This window comes from Gorilla gorilla, chromosome 4, assembly GCF_029281585.2.
Source record: "Gorilla gorilla gorilla isolate KB3781 chromosome 4, NHGRI_mGorGor1-v2.1_pri, whole genome shotgun sequence".
NCBI classification, from domain to species: Eukaryota; Metazoa; Chordata; class Mammalia; order Primates; family Hominidae; genus Gorilla; species Gorilla gorilla.
This window is the reverse complement of record NC_073228.2, coordinates 180734386-180758390: the sequence shown is the minus strand read 5'-3', so window position 1 is coordinate 180758390 and position 24005 is coordinate 180734386. Positions and strand designations below refer to the sequence as shown.

Sequence of the window (24005 nt, the reverse complement as noted above, 5' to 3'; positions counted from 1 at the left end):
TGTTCTACATATAATAGCACCTAGCCATCTGTAGCTGTTTAAAAATTAACTAAAATTAAAAATCAGCTTCTCTGTTGCACTAGTCACATTTCAAGTGATTAAAGACACATAAGGCTAGTGTCAGTTGTATTAGACAGCAGAGCTATACAACATTTTTATCATTTTAGAAAGCTTTATTCTCCGGAATAAAGATCGTAACCTTTTTCCTTTATCCTGTATTTCTATTTGTTTATTGGAGTTTTCTGCCTGCCTGCAGGTCTCATCTCAAAGGCAGTGAATTAAGTCATTGTTTTTTCCTTCAGATTTTCTTCTCTTTCTCCTATATATATATTTTTTTTTTCTAGAGACAGGGTCTCCCTCTGTCACCTAGGCTGGAGTGCAGTGGTGTTAGCTCAGCTCACTCCACCTTCCTTCTCCTGGTCCCACCTCAGCCTCCCATGTAGTTGGGACTACAGGCTCGAGCCATTATGCCTGGCTAATTTTTGTATTTTTTTTTGTAGAGATGGGGTTTCGCCGTGTTGCCCAGGATGGTGTCAAACTCCCATCCTCAAGCAATCCTGCCTAGGCCTCCTGAGGTGCTGGGGTTACAGATGTGAACCACTGCATCTGGCCAAAAAATGACATATTTTTGGTTAGCAAGATCGAGCATTTCTTTACATCTTTATTGATTTTTCAGAAACGTTTCTTGGCCAGGCACGGCAGCTCACACCTGTAATCCCAGCACTTTGGGAAGCCGAGGCGAGTGGATCACAAGGTCAGGAGATCGAGACCATCCTGGTTAACACAGTGAAATCCCATCTCTACTAAAAATACAAAAAATTAGCCGGGTGTGGTGGCACGTGCCTGTAGTCCCAGCTACTTTGGAGGCTGAGTCAGGAGAATTGCTTGAACCCTGGAGGTGGAGCTTGCAGTGAGCCAAGATTGCGCCACTGCACTCTAGCCTGGGTGACAGAGGGAGACTCCGTCTCAAAAAAAAAAAAAAAAAAACCAACAAAACAAAAAGTTCCTTATAGTTCAGTTTTTAATTAGGACTTTTATCTACATAGTTCATTTTAAAGGCATAAGCGTATAGAGAAGAAAACAAGGGGTAGGTACATCCCTGGTGACTCATGACTATAATCCCAGTGCTTCGGGAAGCTTAGGCAGGAGGATTGCTTGAGGCCAGGCGTTTGAGACCAGCCTGACCAACATAGTAAGACCCTGTCTCTACAAAAAATACAAAACTTAGCTGGGCATGGTGGCGTGTGCCTGTAGTCCCAGATACTTGGGAAGCTGAGGCAGGTGGGAGAATTGCTTGAGCCTGGGAGTTCAGGGAGTTTGAGGCTGCAGTGAGCTATGATTGTACCACTGCACTCCATCTAAAACAGAAAGAAAACAAAACAATTGTACTACTTGGATATCATCTTAATATTAACAAAAATAAAAATATTAAATACACAGATACAGATATGTTAAAAAAATTGTATACATATATGTTTAAAAAAAAATCCAAGCCATAACAAAACGGTTTAGAAAGATATGAAATGAAAATGTACACTACAGACATTTAACCATAAGCAATAATTTCTTTTTCATTTTTAAAATAATTTCTTGATGTCATCTGTGTGATCTGAAGGCAGTAATTTCTTCCGTGTCCTTGGAAAAAAATTTTTGTGCATACATTATCAGTAGAGATTTTTACAGGAAAAGAACCATGCTGTGGAAGCTGTTTTGCTTTTTTTCACTTAATGTCTGTGTTAGGTCCTCGAGAGACATGGAACCAATAGGATAGGCGGATGGATGGATGGATGGACGGACGGATGGACGGACGGACGGACAGAAGGATGGATGGACGGAAGGACAGATGGACGGACGGATGGAATTTATTAGGGGAATTGGCTCACTTAATTATGGAGGTTGAAAAGTCCCCACAATAGTCTATTTGCAAGCTGGATACCCTGGGATGCCAGTAGTATGGCTCAGTGGAAGTCTGAAGGCCTGAGGACAAGGGGTAAGGGGTGCTGAGTGTAAGGCCTGAAATCCAAGGCTTGGAGAGCCTGGAATTCTGATGTCCAAGGGTAGAAGAAGAAGAATGTGTCCCAGCTCCAGGAGAGAGACAAATTTGCCTTTCCTATGTTTTTATTCTATTTAGCCCCCCCAGCCAGTTGGATGGTGTTCACCCACATTGAGTGCAAATCTTCCCCACTTAGTCACTCAGACTCACATTCTAATCTCCTCTGCAAACACCCAGACAGACACACCAGAAAATAATACTTTACTAGTTCTCTGGGTATTTCTTACTCCAGTCAAACTGATACCTAAAATTAACCATTATAATATTTCCAGGAGACCTTTCTATAGCAGCACATATGTCATACGTCATATATGTTATACATACAGGAATGTGCATAAAATATAAATGCATGGTTTTAAAAATTAATGTGAACACTTGCAGTTACCACCTGAGAATCCCTCTTCTCTTAGTGTGTCCCTTCCTAATTGCATTCTTTTCCACCTTTCTTTTTTTTTTTTTGAGATGGAGTCTCGCTCTGTTGCCTAGGCTGGAGTGTAGTGGTGCGATCTCGGCTAACTGCGACGTCCTCCTCCCAGGTTCAAGCGATTCTCCTGCCTCAGCCTCTTGAGTAGCTGGGATTACAGGTGCCACCACGCCTGGCTAATTTTTGTATTTTTAGTAGAGACGAGGTTTCACCATGTTGGCCAGGCTGGTCTCAAACTCCTGACCTCAGGTGATACACCCCAAAGTGTTGGGATTACAGGCGTGAGCCACCGCACCCAGCTCTTTTCCACCTTTCTAAAGGTAACGACTATGTATTCTATCTTCCCATGTTTCTCCTTACAGTTTTACCACATTTACATGTATCCCTGATCAGCATACGTATATTTTGAAAAACTAAGTATTGGTGATTAGACATATTTACCAACACTTTCCAATAATCTCTCCATTCCCAAGGTATTTGAAATTTTACCTTTATCATAAACTAAAATCTTGTTTATAAATGGGTGTGTCTCTGTTTTTCTTCCGTTAATCTGTCACATATTTTTATAATTGTTCAGTTGATTGTCTTGGGTATTTTAGGTAGGCATTTATCTCTGCTAATAACGATCATTTTTTCTCTTACTCTCTAGCACTTACACCTTTTTTTTGCTTGTTTTCATTGCATTGGCTGTAGCTTCCAGAAAATGTTGATTGATACTAGCAATAGAGCACATCTTTTACTTCTGATGTTTTGCTATTTGTTTCATATTTCTGTTTTTATGTTAAGGAACTATAATTGCTTATTTAGTAGTGGTTTTAGGAATTGTGTTTAATCAAATGTCCTTTATTTAGCAAGATGATGGAGTAGTTTTTCTCCTTTAATCAACTAATATTATATATGGGATTAGTATTTTCTAATGTTGGAACATCTTTGCATTTCTGAAATAAATCATACTTGGTCATGATGTGTTATATTAATATAATATTGATTTTTTTCTCAATATATTATTTAGGAGTTTTGCATCTGTACTCCTAGTGCCATTGGCTTTATAAAGTTTTTTTGGGGGGGCGCTATGGCCTTCATCAGATGTTAGTATTAGGGTTATGATATAAAAGAGAAGGAAAGCTTATTATTTTTTTCTATGTCCTACCACAATTTAAATAGTATAGGAATTATTTGTTTTATAGGGTTTCCTAAAAATCTCCCATAAAACTGGGCTACCAAATGATTTTTATTTTATTTTATTTTATTTTTTTTGAGACGGAGTCTCGCTCTGTCGCCCAGGCTGGAGTGCGGTGGTGCCATCTCTGCTCACTGCAAGCTCCGCCTCCCGGGTTTACACCATTCTCCTGCCTCAGCTTCCCGAGTAGCTGGGACTACAGGCGCCTGCCACCACACCCGGCTAATTTTTTTTGTATTTTTAGTAGAGACGGGGTTTCACTGTGGTAGCCAGGATGGTCTCGATCTCCTGACCTCGTGATCCGTCCGCCTCGACCTCCCAAAGTGCTGGGATTACAGGCGTGAGTCACCGCACCCGGCCAACCAACTGATTTTTAATATGTATTTCATATTCTTATAGTGTCTTGGTATTTTTGTATATGAAAAAAAGTCTTTTTTTTTGCTTTAGAATAGAAAAAAGCAGTTGGAATAATCTTAGGAACACATTTGTTTTTTGTTTTTGTTTTGTTATTATTTTTATTTTTTTATATGTATTTTTTTGAGATGGAGTTTCGCTCTGTTGCCCAAGCTGGAGTGCAATGGCATGATATCAGCTCACTGCAACCTCTGCTTCCCAGGTTCAGGTGATTCTGCCTGCCTCAGCCTGCGGAGTAGCTGGGATTACAGGTGCCTGCCACCATGCCTGTGCAATTTTTGTATTTTTAGTAGAGAGGGGGTTTTACCATGTTGGCCAGGCTGGTCTCAAACTCCTGACCTCAGGTGATCCACCCAGCTTGGCCTCCTAAAGTGCTGGAATTACAGGTGTGAGCCACTGCACCTGGCCTTTTTTGTTTCTGTTTTTTTTTTCTTTTTTTTTTTTTTTTTTTGAGATGGAGTCTTGCTCTGTCATCCAGGTTGGAGTGCAGTGGCACAGTGACGTGATCTCGGCTTACTGCAATCTCCATTAATAGTATGTACTTTATATGATTTGAATCATTTTTAAACTTAGTGAGACTTGTTTTATGGCCCAGAATATTCTGTGTGTACTTGAGAAGAACGCACGTTTTGGATAGTGATTTCTGTAAATGTCAATATGATGAAGTTTGATGATAGTGTTGTTCAAATCTACTTTATATTTATTGGTTTTCTGTCTATTCTACAAATATTTTGAGGAGGCTGTTGAAGTCTGACCATAGTTGTGGATTTGTCTTATTTCTCTCTCTCTCTTTTTTTTTGAGACAGAATCTTATCTCTTGCCCCAGGCTGTAGAGCAGTGGTGCGATCTTGGCTCACTGCAACCTCTGCCTCCTGGGTTCAGGTGATTCTCATGCCTCAGTCTCCTGAGTAGCTGGGATTACAGGCATATGCCACCACGCCTGGCAAATTTTTGTATTTTTAGTAGAGATTGGGTTTCACCATGTTGGCCAGGCTGGTCTCGAACTCCTGACCTCAGGTGATCCGCCGCCCGCTTGGGCCTCCCAAAGTGCTGGGATTACAAGCGTGAGCCACTGCGCCTGGCCCACAGTTAATTTTAGAACATTTTCTACCCTCCATGGCCACTGCCCTCGTGAGCCTCACACCACACTATACTGTGCCAGTCTCCACGGCCCAGTAGCAGGGGCCTAGAACATTTTCATTACTCCCAGAAAAAACCCATTTTCATTAGCAGTTACTCTCCATTTTCCCCCAAACCCCTAGCCCTTGACAACCACTAATCTACTTTCTATATGGATTTGCCCATTCTGGGCATATCTTATAAATGGAATTATACAATATATGTGGCCTTTTGTCTGACTTCTTTCAATTATATATTTTCAAGGTACATTCATTTCGTAGTGTGTATCAGTACCTCATTTCTTTTTTTTCCACAGTGGGGGCACTGTTTTATATTCCCACCAACAGTGTGCTAGGGTTGCGGTTTTTGTATTCCTTGCCAATGCTTATTTTCTTATTTGAAACAAAAATTATTTTAATTATCCTAGTGGGTGTGAAGTGATACCTTATTGTGGTTTTGACTTGTATTTCCCTGATGACTAATGATATTGGGCATCTTTTCATGTACTTCTTGGACATTTCTATATCTTCATCTTCAGAGAAATTCTTTTCAAACCCTTTGCCCAGTTTTATTTTTATTTATTTATTTTTAGAGATGAGGATGTTGCTTTGTCTCCCAGGCTGGAATATCGTGGTGCGATCTTAGCTTGCTGCAGCCTGGAAGTCTTGGGTTCAAGTGATCCATCTGCTCCAGCCTCCTGAGTAGCTAGGACCATGCCTGGCTAATTCAAAAAAAAAAAATTCTTTTTAATTAAAAAATAAATAAATTTTTTTGGGGGGGGGGTTAAGGACAGGATCTCTCTACATTTCCCAGGCTGGTTTTGAACTGGCCTCAAGCGATTCTCCCACTTCAGCCTCCCAAAGTGCCGGGATTATAGGCATGAGCCACTGTGCCTGGCCTTTTATTTCTTTCTCTATTTTATTTTTTGTTTTCTTGATTATTTTGTTTGTGTTTCTTATTAAATTTTAGGGTGGGGTGTAGGGTTGGTATATTTAGTTCTCTTTTGCTTCTATAGGATTTTTCATTTACCCTCTTTTTCCTTTCCTTTACTATCCATTGTCCAAAGAGTGATTTAAAATAAATGAATACGTGCTGAGTTTAAACATTATTATTGTTTTTTCATATCTTCGATCAAGCTACTCTGATCTTTGGTGATGCTTACTGGTATTTTAGAGATAGACTAGTTTTTGTGTGACTGTTTATATGACAGATAATAATGCCAATATATCACGTTTTTGTTCTTACGGTTTTTATTGGTTCTAGATCTTATGTTTTCCCTTTTGTACTGAAAAGGATCTTCTAATGTTTTATGTGCATATTTATAACAATCACCAATTCCTCAGAGGCCTCTCTTAGCCATAGGGGAGGTAGAAGAGAGAGAAATCACTACTTTTAGTGGCAGCCACACTGATCATATTTCTTGTTTTGCAACAGGAACCAAAGGAAGAAAATGGATTGCAGAAAACGAAGGCAAAACAGTCGAATAGAGCAAAGTGTTTGGCCAAAAGAAAAATTGCACGTATGTTTTCATTTTGTTGATAATGGTTTGGGAATTGTATTAGTTATAGAACTGACACATTTTGGACTAGTTGATTATGTTGCATTCTTAGCTCTCTGATAGATTCAAGAAAAGTTGTGAATTTATCAGTCTTTGTTGCTATTGTTGTAAGGATTGGAACAATAACTTTTTTCAGTTTCCCGTATCTTAAATGGAAGCCAGAAGTGGTCATTCTGAATCTTTAAAAAAATTTTTTTAAATTTATTTTTTTTTTAGAGACAGGATCTCACTCTGTCACCCAGGCTTAAGTGCAGGGGTATGGTATGATCATAGCTAACTGCAGCCTTGAACTCATTGGCTCAAGTGATTCTCCTGGCTCAGCTTCCCAACTATGCCCCACGACGCCTGGCTAATTTTAATTTTTTTTTTTTAACACAGGGTCCTGCTGTGTTGTCCAGGCTCATCTCAAACTCCTGGCCTCAAGCAATCCTCCAGCTTGGGCCTCCGAGTGTTGGGGTTACAGGTGACAGCCACCAGTTAGCCCCCATTCTGAATCTTACAGAGCAGCAAAATCTGTTTTTATGATTCCTTTTTATTTTTATTTTTTGAGACGGAGCATCGTGCTCTGTCGCCCAGGCTGAGTGTGCTGGCGTGATCTTGGCTCACTGCAATCTCTGACTCCCAGGTTCATAACGATTCTCCCACCTCAGCCTCCTGAGTAGCTGGGCCTACAGGCACATGCCACTACACTCTGCTAATGTTTGCCAGGCTAGTCTCCAGCTCCTGACCTCAAGCGATCCACTCGCCTCAGCCTTCCAAAGTGCTGGGATTATAGGCATGAGCCACCATGCCTGGCTAGAACAGAAGTTTTAAACTTTGATGTGGTCCATTTTTTTCTCTTTTATGGTTTTTTTTCTTTCTATGTCCTAAGAAATCTTTGACTACGCTAAGGTTATGAAGATTTCCACCTATTTTCTTCTGGAAATTTTATAGTTTTAGCTTTAGCATTTAGATTTCTGATCTATTTTGAGTTTTTTGTATATGGTGCGAGGTAAGAGTTAAGGTTCATTTTTTTTCCATATGGATATCCAATCATTCTTGTACCATTTGCTGGAAAGACTGTCCTTTCCTTGTGTTGAAAATCAATGCATGGGTCTATTTCTGAATTTTCTGTTCTTTTCCATTTATTTATGTTTGTCATTATGCCATACCACACTGTCTTGATTAATGTAGGTTTATAATGTCTTAAAATCAGGTAGTATAATTCTTCCAACTTTATTTTAAAAATTGTTTTGATTAATTTGGGTCCTTTGCATTCCTATATAAATTTAATTTTATTTTTTTTTATTACTACTGTTTTTTGAGGCAGGGTCCTACTCTGTCGCCCAGGCTGGAATATAGTGGTGTGACTGCAGCACTGTAGCCTCAACCTCCTAGGCTCAAGTGATCCTCCAGCTTTAGCCTCCTGAATAGCTGGGACTAACAGGCATGCATCACCATATCCAGCTAATTTTTTTTTCTTTCTTTTTGAGACAGGGTCTCCCTCTGTTGTCCAGGTTGGAATGCAGTGGCTCACTACAACCTCTGCCTCCTGGGCTCAAGTGATCCTCCCATCTCAGCCTCCCAAGTAGCTAGGACCACAGGTGTATGCCACCACATCCAGCTAGTTTTTTATTATTTGTAGAGACAAGATCTCACTATGTTGCCCAGGCTGGTCTCGAACTGCTGGGCTTAAGTGATCTTCCCACCTCTGCCTCCTGAGTAGCTGAGACTGTAGGTGTGCATCACTACACCCAGCTATTTTTTAAAATTTATTTTTTTCTTTTCTTTTTTTTTTTTTGAGACAGGGTCTCACTTTGTCACCTATGCTGGAATGCATTGGTGTGATCTTGGCTCACTGCAGCCACGACCACCTGGACTTGAGCAATTATAGGCATGAGCCACTGTACCTGGCCCTGTTTTTCATTGTTACTCTCCTGAGGTGCCTTTTTAGGCTATTTTTCCCTCTAACCACTGCCATCCCCATGATATTTTTAATACCACAGATAAGCTTTGTATTCCGTTTATGTACTGATTGTATGTCTGTATTTTATATATAAAAATATTTTTATTTTATTTTATTTTTGCCTCCAAGAACCAATTTTTGTCCACTTCGGGATGGTATCACTCTTGTTGAGAATGCATGATAGAAGTTGCCAGACTTGGCCATGCCCAGTGGCTCATGCCTGTGATCCCAGCACTTTGGGAGGCCGAGGCAGGTGGATCACCTGAGGTCAGGAGTTTGAGACCAGCCTAGCCAACATGGTGAAACCCCGTCTCTACTAAAAATACAAAAATTAGCCGGGCCTGGTGGCAGGCACCTATAATCCCAACTACTTGGGAGGCTGAGGGAGGAGTATCGCTTGAACCTGGGAGGCAGAGGTTGCAGTGAGCCGAGATCACGCCACTGCACTCCAGCCTGGGCAACAGAGAGAGACGCCATTTCAAAAAAAAAAAAAGAAGTTGCCAGACTTACTGGTATAATAAAATCATTCATAGTATTCCCTTATTTATTCTTTTAGTGACTGTAGAATTTATAATCTTGTTTCCTCTTTTATTGTCGGTATTGTTAATTGGTGTTGTGTTTTTGTTCTTGAGCAGTTAAGAGGTTTATGCATTTTAATTTTTTAATTTTTTGAGATGGAGTCTTGTTCTGTCGCCCAGGTTAGAGTGCAGTTGCGCGATCTTGGCTCACTGCAACCTCCGCCTCCTGGGTTTAAGCGATTCTCCTACCTCAACCTCCCGAGTAGCTGGGATTACAGGCGCCTGCCACCACGCCCAGCTAATTTTTGTATTTTTAGTAGAGATGAGGTTTCACCATGTTGGCCAGGCTGGTTTCAAACTCCTGACCTCGGGTGATCTGCCTGGCTTGGCCTCCCAAAGTGCTGGGATTACAGGCATGAGTCACCGCTCCTGGCCGAGGTTTATGCATTTTATTGACCTTTTTGTAGAATTGATTTTTTTTTTTTTTTTTTGAGACGGAGTCTCGCTCTGTTGCCTAGGCTGGAGTGCAGTGGCGCATCTCTGCTCACTGCAAGCTCTGCCTCCAGGGTTCACGCCATTCTCCTGCCTCAGCCTCGTGAGTAGCTGGGACTATAGGCGCTCACCACCATGCCCGGCTGTTTTGTATTTTTTTAGTAGAGACGGGGTTTCACCGTGTTAGCCAGGATGGTCGTGACCTCCTGACCTCTTGATCCACCTGCCTCAGCCTCCCAAAGTGCTGGGATTACAGGCGTGAGCCACTGCGCCCGGCCAGAATTGATTTTTTGTTTAATTTTTTCTCTGTTGTATGCCCATCTTTCATTTTATTGATTTCTTTCCGTTCTTTAAATTTTTTTCTTTCTATTACTTGGGTTAATTTTACTGTTTATATTCTTGCATTTTAAGGTGGGAAACTTGGATTACTGATTTTAAAATTTTGCCTTATACGAACATGGAAAACTATAAATTTCCCTATGAATGTGGCTTTTGTTGCATCCTACAGATTCTGATATGTTTTCATTTTCATTAAGGTCATTTCAAATTCAGTTGGGTGCATTTTTTATATTTGGATTCAATTTTAGTGATCCCCTGTACTTGTTGATTTCATATTATTAAAAAATATTTAAGATTTGTGTGAGTCCTTAAGTCAAAGTTATACAAAAAGTATAGTCAAAGAAGTGTCATTTCCTCCCTTGTCCCTTTCACTGTGTTCTCAACCACTGGTAGGTAATCGTTTGTATTAGTTTCTGGTTTATCTTGCTTTCTTTTCTTTTTTTTTTTTTTTTTTGTGAGACCAGAGAATCTCTCTGTCACTCAGGCTGGAGTACAGTGACGTGATCTTGGCTTGCCTCCTGGGTTCAAGGGATTCTCCTGTCTCAGTCTCCAGAGTAGCTGGGGCTACAAGCGCATGCCACCATGTCCGGCTAATTTTTATATTTTTAGCAGAGACAGGCTTTCGCCATGTTCAGGCTGGTCTTGAACTCCTGACCTCAGGTGATCTGCGTGCTTTGATCTCCCAAAGTGCTGGGATTACAGGTGTGAGCCATCGTGCCCAGCCTATTTCTGGTTTATCTTTCTTATGTGACACTGTACAAATAAATAGGTGTATGTGTATTTTCTTATTTCTCTTTTCTTACGTGAAAGGTAGCATATTATCCATAAATTATTTTGTACTTTATGTTTTACTCAATAACATATCCTTGAAATCATATTATTCCCAGTCCATAGATATATTCCTTATTCTTTTTTATATCTGTATGTGTGTGTGCCACAGTTTATGGTTATTAAATAGATTCCAGTGTTTGGCAAATTTGAACATTGCTGCAATGAAAAATGTGCATATATACTCCTTTTAATTGGAAGTGCATCTTTAGGGTAAGTTGCTGGAAGTGAGACTGCTAGGTTAAAGGGTAACTTTATGTAGTTTGTTAGACATTACCAAATCCCCCTCCATAAACATTATCCAAAATGGTCATATTCTAATTCTGTCATTTCTTTTACGTTTTTTAGCTGTAATAATTCGATAGGTTGTTTTTTTGTTTTTTTTTTTTAAGACGGAATCTCGCTCTGTTACCCAGGCTGGAGTGCAGTGGCACGATCTCGGCTCACTGCAAGCTCCGCCTCCCAGGTTCATGCCATTCTCCTGCCTCAGCCTCCCGAGTAGCTGGGACTACAGGTGCCCGCCATCATGCCTGGCTAATTTTTTGTATTTTTAATAGAGATGGGGTTTCACCATGTTAGCCAGGATGGTCTCGATCTCCTGATCTCATGATCCGCCTGCCTTGGCCTCCCAAAGTGCTGGGATTACAGGCGTGAGCCACCGCGCCTGGCCTGTAATAATTCTATAAAGAGGAGCTTTTAATCTGCTTGGTTACCCAGTAGTATAGCTCGTGTAGAAAAAGTAGGATAAAAGCAATTCTATTATTTTATCAGTTTTCAAATAGTGGATTCACTGACATTCTTCAACAGTGACTGGTTAGTCTATGTATTTTTAAAAAATATTAGTATGAACTTACAGTTGTTTTTGTTTTTGGTTTTTTTGAGATGGAGTCTTGCTTTTGTCACCTAGGGTGGAGTGCAGTGGCATGGTTTCAGCTCATTGCAACCTCCGCCTCCCGGGTTCAAGTGATTCTCCTCCCTCAGCTTCCCAAGTAGCTGGGATTACAGGCACTCACCACCATGCCTGGCTAATTTTTGTATTTTTAGTAGAGACAGGGTTTCACCATGTTGTCCGTGATGGTCTCGAATTCCCGACCTCACATGATCCTCCCACCTTGGCCTCCCACAGTGGTGGGATTACAGGCGTGAGCCACCACGCCTGGCCTTAACTTACAGATTTAAATGTATTTGATGTGATTTAATGCATTGCATTCATTATCTTTATTGATGTTTCGGTTCCATTTTTGGCCAGTGAGGACTTTATTTAATTGGCTCCTAAGTTCTTTTGATATGACTCTAGTAGTGTCTAATAGAGTCTTTGCTTAATAGTGTCTAGTAGTGTCTAATACAGTGACAAATATTCTAGCTCATCTTGTTCATTTCATGCTTTGGACTTGGGACCCAGCCATTTCTTCAGTGTACCCCGGTTCCTTTTAAATGAAAAATGGTGTCTGGAGACCACATTCTTGTCACTAGGGAGGTTCTTTTCTACTGGGTAAATCAGAGGATTCTGAAGAGTAAAATTGTTCTGGCTAAATGTTGAGCATAAAGCGTTGCGGTATTTAGCAAAAAGCTCTAGAGTGGGCATTAATTCCTCTGTTTATTCATTTAGCAAATATTTATTACATACCATGTGCCCTGCACTTTTTTATGTGCTGGAGGTATAACAGTGAACAGTGTAGGTAAAAACTCTGCCTTCATGGGAGCTTACAGCCTAGTTAACCCAGGATTCTTGTTGTAACTGCTGCTAATTATCTTGGCCAACACCTTACGTTCTGGGGTTTTCCTCATTTACGAGATTATAAAATTGTACTAAGTGGTCTGGTAGTGTCTTCAGTTGAAAAGTTTAATAATTCTCTTTCTTGCCTCCATGATTATTCAGTGTTTGTGGTGTTCCTCCTTCTCTTTTCCCTATCCTCTTACAGAGATGACAGAAGAAGAACAGTTTGCTCTGGCTCTCAAAATGAGTGAGCAGGAAGCTAGGGAGGTGAACAGCCAGGAGGAGGAAGAAGAGGAGCTCTTGAGGAAAGCCATTGCTGAAAGCCTGAATGTAAATATGCCATGTTGCAAAAGTTTGTGGAGATTGATCGCTATATTTTCGACTTCTGAGGTGTTGTAGTTGCATTAGGAACTAGCTGTAGTCATTTATAGGGTTTTCACCTAACGAAAATTCCCATAGTAATTTTTTAAAGTCTGTGTTGAATTGTTGGTTAACCCAATTTGAAGTATTTTGTTAATTCTGTATGAAAGAGTTTTCTTCCACCCCATGGATTTTTTAGTTCATGGTTGAAAGAATTATCATAAGTTGACAGCTTCTGAAAAGACTTACTGAATACCAAGAACCCAGAAGGCAGCAAGATAAGATGCTAACTTCTCTAGTTTTGTGGGAGAGCAAAGGGAATGAGAACTAGAGGTGGATTATGGGAAGAAAGAATGGGCAGTTTTAAAAAAATAATGAAATAAAGTTAAATTGTCATTTGAATATGCACAATTGAATTTTTTTTTTTTTTTTTTTTTTTGAGATGGAGTCTCACTCTATTGCCCAGGCTGGAGTGCAGTGGCACAATCTCGGCTCACTGCAAACTCCGCCTCCTGGGTTCAAGCAATTCTCCTGCCTTAGCCTCCCAAGTAGCTGGGATTATAAGCGCCCACCACCACACCCAGCTAATTTTTTGTATTTTCAGTAGGGACTGGGTTTCACCGTGTTGGCCAGGCTGGTCTGAAACTCCTGACCTCAGGTGATCTGCCTGCCTTGGCCTCCCAAAGTGCTGGGATTACAAGCATTAGCCACCTCGCCTAGCCTGAAATGATTTTAAATGTGAAGGATATTTGCCAGTGGCAGGTCCTGAACCATCTTTTTATGCCATTTGCCTCCCTGTTTTAAAAAAGGGTTTAGTATAGTGATCTAGTACAACACTTTGCACATAGACATTCAGCATATGCTGTGAAATTAAATTGAGCCATTTACATTTTAGAAAGAGAAAGTTTTATGAATGGTGGCCTCCCATTTTGTCCTTCCTGTGACCCTTCATATATAGTTATTTTAATAATAAACCTGGTCTGGTATGGGATCACTTGTTTCAGAGTTGCCGGCCTTCTGATGCTTCCGCTACCAGATCTCGACCTCTGGCCACTGGACCGTCTTCCCAGTCCCACCAAGAGAAAACCACAGACTCTGGGCTCACTGAAGGCATGTCTCCCTGTTCTGACTCCTTCCATTCATCAAGTATAACTGTACCACAGGGATCTCATGCTGAGAGTAGATATATGGAAATACCCCAGATCCTTTTGGTGATAATAAAGAAGTTAAATCAGGAAGTAGTTGAGATCATAAGAATATCCGGCATACTTTTATCTCCAAGGAAAAACCAACATTTGGTTAAACCCAAAGAAGAGCCTTTCTTACCCATATTATGTAATTCTTGGTAAGTGATAGCTTACCAAGCCCTCTTAATAAAAAAGTTTGTCCTTAGCCCTACTTTTTCTCAAATACCTACAGGCATATGGCAGCTGGTACCTCCATCACTGTTTAAAGGCTCACATATCAGTCAGGGAAACGAGGCTGAGGAAAGAGAGGAGCCTTGGGACCACACTGAAAAAACTGAAGAGGAGCCGGTCTCTGGCAGCTCAGGAAGCTGGGACCAGTCAAGCCAGCCAGTGTTTGAGAATGTGAACGTTAAATCTTTTGACAGATGTACTGGCCACTTGGCTGAGCACACACAGTGTGGGAAGCCACAGGAAAGTACTGGGAGGGGTTCTGCTTTTCTCAAAGCTGTCCAGGGTAGCGGGGACACATCTAGGCACTGTCTACCTACCCTAGCAGATGCCAAAGGTCTCCAGGACACTGGGGGCACTGTGAACTACTTCTGGGGTATTCCATTCTGCCCTGATGGAGTAGACCCTAACCAGTATACCAAGGTCATTCTCTGCCAGTTGGAGGTTTATCAAAAGAGCCTGAAAATGGCTCAGAGGCAGCTCCTAAAAAAAAAAGGTTTTGGGGAACCAGTGTTACCTAGACCTCCTTCTCTGATCCAGAATGAATGTGGCCAAGGAGAGCAGGCTAGTGAAAAAAATGAATGCATCTCAGAAGATATGGGAGATGAAGACAAAGAGGAGAGGCAGGAGTCTAGGGCATCTGACTGGCACTCAAAAACCAAGGATTTCCAGGAAAGCTCAATTAAAAGCTTGAAAGAGAAACTTTTGTTGGAGGAAGAACCAACAACCAGTCATGGTCAGGTAAGGGTCAGTGATGCTGTAATTAAGGATGATTTATTCACAGATTAAAACAAGGATTATTTTAGCTGTTATTTTTGTGGTCTTCCCCTCCTTGATTATTAAAGTAATACATGTTCACTATAGAAAATTAGGAAAGTACAGGAGAGTATAAAGAAGAAAAAAAACTACCATTTTTTTTTTTTTTTTGAGTTGGAGTCTCGCTCTGTCGCCCAGGCTGGAGTGCAATGGCGCGATCTTCGGCTCACTGCAATCTCCACCTCCCGGGTTCAAGCAGTTCTCCTGCCTCAGCCTCCCAAGTAGCTGGGATTACAGGTGCTTGCCATTACGCCCTGCTAATTTTTGTACTTTTAGTAGAGATGGGGTTTTACCATGTTGGCTAGGCTGGTCTTGAACTCCTGACCTTGTGATCTGCATGCCTCGGCCTCCCAAAGTGTTGGGATTACAGGCGTGAGCCACCACACCTGGCCAATCATCACTTCTATGCATGAAAAATACATGAAAAATACATGAAAAAATTTTTTGAACAAAATGAAGACTCTTCTGTGTTAAGTTTTGTTCCTCTCCCTACTTTATAGTTTATCTTAGATCATTTCTTAATAGATGACTTATTCTACCATAGATAAACCATAATTTATTTTTTGTTTAAATTTTTTTTTTTTTTTTTAAAGATAAGGTCTCGCTCTGTCACCCAGGCTAGAGTGCACCGATGCCATCTTGGGTCCCTGCAGCCTCCACCTCTGGGATCAAGCGATCCCCCAACCTCAGCCCGTCGCAATAGCTGGGACCATAGGTGCATGCTACTACGCTGAGCTAATTTTTATATTTTTTGTAGAGATTGAGTTTCACTTTGTTGCCCAGGCTGGTCTCGAACTCCTGTACTCAAGCCATCCACCTACCTTGTTCTCCTGAAGTGTTGGCAATGTAGGCATGAGCCAACACACCTGGTCTAAAAATTATTATTATTTCTGAAAGGTTAAATTTTTGAATAGGTAACAATATTCACACGGCTCGAAATTCAAAAATATGTAAGTAAAAAGTCTTAACTTTTCTCCCTATCACCCAGCCAGCCAGTTCCCCTCTCTGGACTCAAATTTGTGTTACTAGTTCTAGTGTATCCTTCCAAGATACTTTATCTGGTACAAGCAGAATACATTTTCTTTTCCCTGCCTTCTTTTACACAAATGATTTACACATTATTTTCTACTTTTTTCATTTAATATCCTAATGAGATCATTACATAACAGTATATAAAGAATTTCTTCATCTGTTTTTTTTTTTGGATGTGAAAAATACCTTGTGTGGATTAGTCAGAGTTTACTGTTACAGATAGTAAAATGTCCAGAAGACATTTCATCCACATGGAAGATATTTGTATTATATGATAATTTTCTGTAGCTGTAATTGGTGGACCAAAAAATGTATTTATAATTTCATTAGCTGTTGCCAAATTGCCCTCCATAGAGATCATATACATTTACATTCCCACTGGCAGTGTATGAATACTAGTTTCTCCATACCCACAGTAATGCAGTGTTGTCAGACTTCTTGATCTTTGCCAGTCTGAGAGATGAAAAATGGCGTCTCAGTGTAGTCTTAATTTGCATATCTCTTACTATTTGTGAGGCTGAACTTTTTTCTCACATGTCTAAGACCCATTTGTATTTCCTTTTCTGTCTGTTAGATCTTATGATCATTTTTTCTTTTGATAATCTATTGGTTTGTGGATACCCTTTATATAGTAGAGAAAGTAGTCCTTTGTGATATGAAGTATGGATAGTTTCCCAGTTATTTTTTCCCATTACATAATGGTGTATATTTATTATTTTGCTTGTAGTGGTTTTGAATAATTTATTGAAACCAATCTTCATCTTGGTACATTTAGTTTGCTTTTTCTGACGTAGCTAGATTATATTGTGTATGAAAGCTTATATCTTATTTTTCCCTTTGAATATTATAAAAGCAATAATATAAACTCTTTATATATAAATTGTAATTTTAAAGAGTATTCTGTTTTATGACTATACTGTTTTTTCTTGCTATTTCTGTTACCAGACTTTGACTTTTGGTTTTGTTTTACTATTACGTTATTCTGTCTTTCTTGTGTTATGATAAAGGTTCAAGAAATGGTAACTTTGAGGAGCTTCATAGAATAGAGAACATGGATTTGGAGTTGAGTTCTGATTTTTGTGTTTAAGTAATTTGTGTGTTTTTGAGCAAGTCACTTAACCTCTTTGAATCCCAGTTTCACATGTATATAGCGGGAATAACAATTCCTATCTTTCGACAGTTATTTTAATGATTAAAGTGAATTTGTGTAAAATGTCTACTGCAATGCATAGCATAGGCACTGAACAACTGGTAATTCTCTCTAAGGGATCAAAGGTCATTCACTGGGGAGATGCCTCTAGGAATCATTATTTCCTAGTAACCATCTTCATTCACATTCTGGAAAGATTGTTGTCTAGGAAGAGAAGGCATTTTTATTTAAAGAAATTTTTTTTCTGAAGGTATATCAGCAAAGAAGGCATTTTTAAGAAATAGTTATTTTAGTGACTGGTTTCTTTTCCAAAGGAAAGTTACATGATGCTTATGATAAATGTTTAGCTCTTTCCAATTCGGAGATGCTGCTTCTTAAAATAATACATTAACTCCAAAGAGTGACACTTAATGATTTATTGTAATTCAAGTTGTTAGCTTGAAAGATCCCAGGGACCAGAGCTCTAGATCATAGACTTGTGTCAAGTTCTGTGTTGTGTCAAGTTTGAAAGTACTGCCTTTGCAGTAGCCTGGAAGAAGTCAAAATCTAGTGGATGGTCTTAATTAGATTGAAGATCTTTGACTCTTAACTTCATGACCAGACCACCAAATACTACAGGTAGTATTATCAGTTAATACTATTTGCTACAGTAAACTGAATTAAGCTAGCTTAATTAAAAAGAGGACTTGGCTAGGCACAATGGCTAATGCCTATAATCTCAGCATTTTGGGAAGCTGAAGCAGGAGAATTCATTTGAGCCTGGGAGTTTGAGACCAACCCAGGCAACTTAGTGAGACCTTGTCTCTACTAAAATAAATAAATAAAAATAAAAAAATTAAAAGAGGACTTTATAAGGAAACAAGGTATCTCAGAAGTTTTTTTTTTTTTTTTTTTTTTGAGATGGAGTCTCGCTCTGTTGCGCAGGCTGGAGTGCAGTGGCATAGTCTTGGCTCACTGCAAGCTCCACCTCCCGGGTTCACGCCATTCTCCTGCCTCAGCCTCCTGAGTAGCTGGGACTACAGGTGCCCGCCACCACACCCGCCTAATTTTTTATGTATTTTTAATAGAGAAGGGTTTTCACCGTGTTAGCCAGGATGGTCTCGATCTCCTGACCTCGTGATCCACCCACCTTGGCCTCCCAAAGTGCTGGGATTACAGGCGTGAGCCACCGCGCCTGGCCTCAGAAGTTTTAAAATAGAACTATAACCAGGTCCAAAGAAGGTACTGGGCATCTGATTTTTCTGTATCTCATGGTTATATTGTGTCTGCTTCATTTTTCTCCCTGCAGACTTGGCACTCTTTTGCTTTTGTTTTTCAGGTGTAGGTTGAAGACACTGATACTATAGCTCTCAAACTTATTATGGGTTACAGGAGACTTAATCTCTCCCAATTCAAATTTTAAATTTTCAGGAAAGGATTTATGGCCCATTTGGTGTCAGTAGCCCAGTCAGCTATGGCTTGACGGAGGTTACTTGTCAAATTGGCTGTAAGCCCACTGCTAATGGGAATGGGAGGGGTGAGGGACAGTCCTCAGTGAAAGCAGACAAGGCAGACAACCTAGTAAGCATATAGACATTAACTTTAATAAAAAAATCACTTGGAGATGTTAAAAAATGCTGAAAAGTTTAAAGAATATTACCTATTTTTTGTATGGTTCAGATCATATTATTTTTGTATCTTTAATATCATGTAAACATTTTCTCATGTTAAATTATATATTTCACTTTTAATGGCTATATTATATTCCAGTTTATGAATTTACCATAATATTTTAAACATTTTTCTATTGCTGGATATTTCAGTTGTGATATCTTTCTATATGAAACTTTTCTTTATTCCTCATCAGTGTACTTAGTCATGAGCCATAAAAATGATGGGTTAAAGAGTTATGAACATAAAGACTTGATATTTATTGCCAAATTGCTTGTCAGAAAGGCTGTTACAATTTGTATTCTCTCCATTTGGCAATGTATGAGAATATCTAGTTCACTGAAGCCTTGCCAACAAATAATTGTACCTTTAAAAAGCAAACTTCAACTAATTTTATAGGCAAATAATGAAGGTCCTATGATTGTAATTTTACCTCTCAGTCTTTTGCTTTCAGGAAATGTGGGTAGGAAGAATTGGTTTGTTAAACATTTTCTATTGAACACAGCTTTGGTGGAGCTGCCTGTATTTGAGACTTCTTGGTTGATAGAGATAGCAAGAGAGTCTCAAAAATAGGGACTCAGAAAAACATTCACTTTGGGGCACATAACTTAGTCTATATTAAGGTTATTAAAGCTTTAGAATCAGATGATAACTGGTTTTTGGCATCACTGAGATAAGATAAAGTTGCTAATGAAGGCCTGTAGATCACTTTTGAGAGCATTATGGCAAGGGAGTTGGAAGGGGTAGTATGTTAATGTGGTTACTACTTTTCAGAATTGGATACTTAATTTTTCAGTCCGGATATTGGATTTTTTTTTTTTTTTATCAGAAATGACCAGATTGTGTGGGGTTGTGAGAACTGACTTTGATTTGCCAAACTTCACGCTGATGTATGTATACAAAATGACAATTTATTAATTTATTATGGAATAGAGATATTTTCAGTGACCAGAATACTCAGACCTGTATCTACTGTCTTCTAGAATGACAGTATCTGGAGGGTTGAAATAATCAGAAAATGGAATTTTTAAGGGATGGTTCAACTAGTCTGTGGAAAAACCTAATAAACTATCAGTGTCACACAATAGAGGACATTTCTGTGATGACCAGATGATTTATCTATTCATTTTCACTTTTTTTTTTTAAAGATGGAGTTTCACTCTGTCACCCAGGCTGGAGTGCAGTGACACGATCTCAGCTCACTGCAACCTCCACCTCCCGGGTTCAAGTGATTTTCCTGCTTCAGCCTCCCGAGTAGCTGGGGTCACAGGCACGCACCACCATGCCTGGCTAATTTTTGTATTTTTTGTAGAGACGGGGTTTCACGATGTTGGCCAGTCTGGTCTTGAACTGCTGGCCTCAAGGCATCCGCCCCCCTTGGCCTCCCAAAATTCTGGGGTTACAGATGTGAGCCACTCTGCCCAGCCCCATTTTCACTTTTAAGTATTAAAAATACCCTTTGATAATAATTCTTTGAATTTTTTTTAAGATTCAATGCAAACCATCCCTTCCTTATTAACATATTATTTCTCCAGGAAGAAGATGTCTTGATTAGGCCATAGCTTCCTTAAATTTTTATTTCTGCCATGCTTTCATGTTCACCTTGATTACATTTGGGTAGTCTAAATTTTATTTGCTTATTTTGCTATCCTGTGTTCATATTCTGGAAGAACCTCACTTTATGTTCAGATTACTGCCATTGAGGTATAAATTTCTAAATTAAAATAATGTATTGAAATGAAGACGTTCTTGGGATTCTACATTGAAATGATTAGGAAGAGGATCATCTGAGTAAGCAATATAATAGTTTTTAGCGTGTGGATTTTAGAGTCAGGCAAGTCTCAGCTCTACGATTTTGACCAACTATATGATTTAGGGCAAATTATTTAACCTCTTGAAGTTTCACTTATTTTTAAAATAATTTAATGGTTTTTGCTTCTTAAGTTGCTTGTGAGAATTAAAGGAGATAAGGAATGTAAAGTGATTAGCACAGGCCTGGCACTGAATAGAAGCACAATAATTTTGTTTGTTTGAGACAGAGTTTTCACTCTTGTCATCCAGGCTGGAGTGCAATAGCACGATCTCGGCTCACTGCAACCTCTACCTTTTGGGTTCAAGCGATTCTCCTGTCTCAGCCTCCCGAGTAGCTGGGATTAGAGGCGTGAGCCACCATGCCCGGCTAATTTTGTATTTTTAGTAGAGACGGGATTTCTCCATGTTGGCCAGGCTGGTCTTGAACTCCCGACCTCAGGTGATCCGCCCACCTTGGCCTCCCAAAGTGCTGGGATTACAGGCGTGAGCCACCACGCCTGGCCAAAGCACAATAATTTTTTTAAACAATTACACTGAGAAGGTTTGAGATATGCTTTAGCCTAAGGCAGAGATGGAGGTGCCTTATAACTAACTTACTAGTGCTTTGATTGCATCTAAAGACCAAGGCTAGTCATTATAAAATTCTGTTAAATGGACACTAGGTGTCAGCATTCTCTTTCTCTTTCTTTCTTTCTGAGCGTTCAATAAAAACCTTGTCACCCCTGAGTTCAAAGGAAGAGACAGGTTAAGTATTTATTGCTGTTGTATTTTAGTCCTTTGGTAGTTTGGTTAAGTCTTGTTTTTCATAATAAATATATTCCCTGTTATTGTACAACTTTCCTTTTGACTGAAAACTCAACTATTCCTGATTTTTAAGTGTATTTCATCATTTACCTGAATGGTAGCGAGATTCATAAAGAGATGCCTAACTTGTTTAGGTTATTCATATCTTATTAGGAAACCTTGAAAACTTCAGCTGGTAGCTTTATGTCTAGTGGAAGAAGCCTCACAGCCCAGGCACTTCCTCAGAAGTCTGCCTAAGGCAGCAGTAGCTGCTTTTTCTGTGATCTTCTGTGCATGTATGTTTAATGAGTTGGTATTTGCATCAACTCTACCATTAATCAATGAAAATAATTTTTGAATCAATGAAAATAATCTTTCCTTATGTAGTCCCTATTCATTACATTTCTGAAAAGATAATCCTGTAGCCAGATATAAAAACCATAGTGGCAGATTTGTAGCAAAAAGAATCTTTGTAACCTTCCCTTTAGATGTCCTATGTTATGGCTTGGTTTTTCTCTAAGATCATAGATTGCAGTGTTTATCTCAACTCAGTATTTCCTTTGAAAATTGAACTTTTCTCTATATTTTCCTTTCCCCCATGCAAACTTTTTGATTGTTTTTCTGAAATCATAATTCATTTGACTTACCAATTAATATTGATACAGGTCTTGCATGTTATAAAGTGCATTGTGTACATTATCTTGTTTAATTTTCACAACACTCTGTGAGGCAATTGTTAATACCATTTTAAGATGAGGAAAGAGATTCAGATGTCATTTACCCAATCACAAAGTTAGTAAGTGATTTAGTTCTGATTTAAATACCAGTCTTCTGACTTTACAGGATGTGCTTGTTTTACTGACACTTACTGGCTTATGGAAAATATTTTCTTCTTATTGTTAATTGTTGAGGGAGAACATTGAACAATTAAATTTTTTTAAAAAAGGAAGAGAAGCCAGTTCACCTGTGCCTGTATATTTAAGATACTACGTATTTCTTTGCAGTCTTCCCAAGGGATTGTTGAAGAAACTTCTGAAGAGGGAAACTCTGTACCTGCTTCACAAAGGTGAGAGATTATATGTTGCTATGCATTCTCCTCTGATGGTTGCTAGCATAAGGGAGATGAACCACATGAGTGAGACTGTACGTGGACAGCTTGCCAGAGAACTTTTAGCTCTTTTATAAGTGAAGACTAGGAGTAATTTTATTAGTATCTCTAAGTTCTCAGATGTGCATCTCATAGAAGCCCAGAATATTAAGAGCTGGAAGAGATCCTAGAGGTCATCTTGTCCAGGCCAGCTATCTTGGCATAAATCTCATTTACATTATTTCTGAAAAGCGGTCACATCCTGCAATTCTCTTAACTAATTACACTAGTTTTCTATGCCAATTTGAAGGCTCTAGACTGATTTCTTTATAGTCCTTCTATTCTTAGCCCCTTTCTCTCTTTTCCCCAACTCTGCTTATGCTTATTTTGTCTGTATATCTAAACCTTATACATCTTTTAAATTTACTCTTGAGACTTAACATCCTCTTCAAAGTCTTCATATTATTCAGGCCACACAGGACCTGTGTCACTCTCACTGTCTGTCCTGTGCCACTTTTAATCCGTTTGTGCCTACTGTCTCCTGTAAAGGATGGTATTTGCATTACCTCCTCCATTGTTCTTGCTGATTGATTGATGGGCTTACCTTCTAAGTCTTCTTACTTTAATAATAGATAGCAGTTGATTAATTATAAACTGCACTATTAACTGGATCATGCTTCCAGTTACTTTCCACTTGCCCTTTTTATCTAGTAGTTGAGTTTTGAGACTTTCTCAAGAGCTTAATTTTGAACTGCATGACTGTTCTCCCATATGAGAGTTGAAGCCCACTTGCCATTTGCTGTAGTCAAGGTGGTGGTCTTTCTTAGGCTTCTGGTTGATAGTACTTGGTATTCCTTCCTTGGCTAAAGAATATGGCTTTGGTTTGATTTTCCTGCTGTTAAGACAGTTTTGGAAGTGGTTTTAACAGAGTATGCCTTTACTTCCTGTAGGCCTCTCTGCTTTATTGTGGTGAGCCTTGTGCAGAGCAGATGTAGGTTTTAATAAATGATTATACACTTTGTCACCAGGAGAGAGTTGGAATCGCAGGCAATGTGGTTTGACTTCAAATTGATTAGCCCATTTTATAAATGTCAGAAAATTGTTTTGTGATGGACCGTTTGAATAGAGCACTAATGTTACATGCAGAGTAAACTCTGTCTGGCTGGGGTTTATAACAAATGCTATGAGATGTTTTATTTAGAGAGAAATCACTTGTGGTTTTCTATCAGGATTTAGTTATTTATCATGAGTTCAGTTGTAGCTATTCTGTCTTCTCTGTGGTTCTTGGTTGATGTGAGGATTTTTGTTTTCAA

General features: G+C 39.3%; 1 protein-coding gene across 11 annotated transcripts in view; it reads left to right on the top strand.

The window, feature by feature from the left end:
- Positions 1-24005, top strand: part of UIMC1 (ubiquitin interaction motif containing 1) — a 120065-nt gene that overhangs the window by 42473 nt on the left and 53587 nt on the right. For 7 of the 11 annotated variants that reach the window (XM_019027939.4, XM_031011332.3, XM_019027938.4 and 4 more), the window contains 5 exons: positions 6625-6709; positions 12793-12917; positions 13952-14057; positions 14367-15103; positions 22610-22671. In XM_019027939.4, coding sequence (XP_018883484.4) covers positions 6625-6709; positions 12793-12917; positions 13952-14057; positions 14367-15103; positions 22610-22671 — 1115 coding nt within the window. Of the gene's footprint in view, positions 1-6624; positions 6710-12792; positions 12918-13951; positions 14058-14360; positions 15104-22609; positions 22672-24005 lie in introns of all 11 variants that reach the window. The other 4 variants (XM_055386332.2, XM_063706998.1, XM_031011333.3 and 1 more) reach the window with 2 other exon arrangements.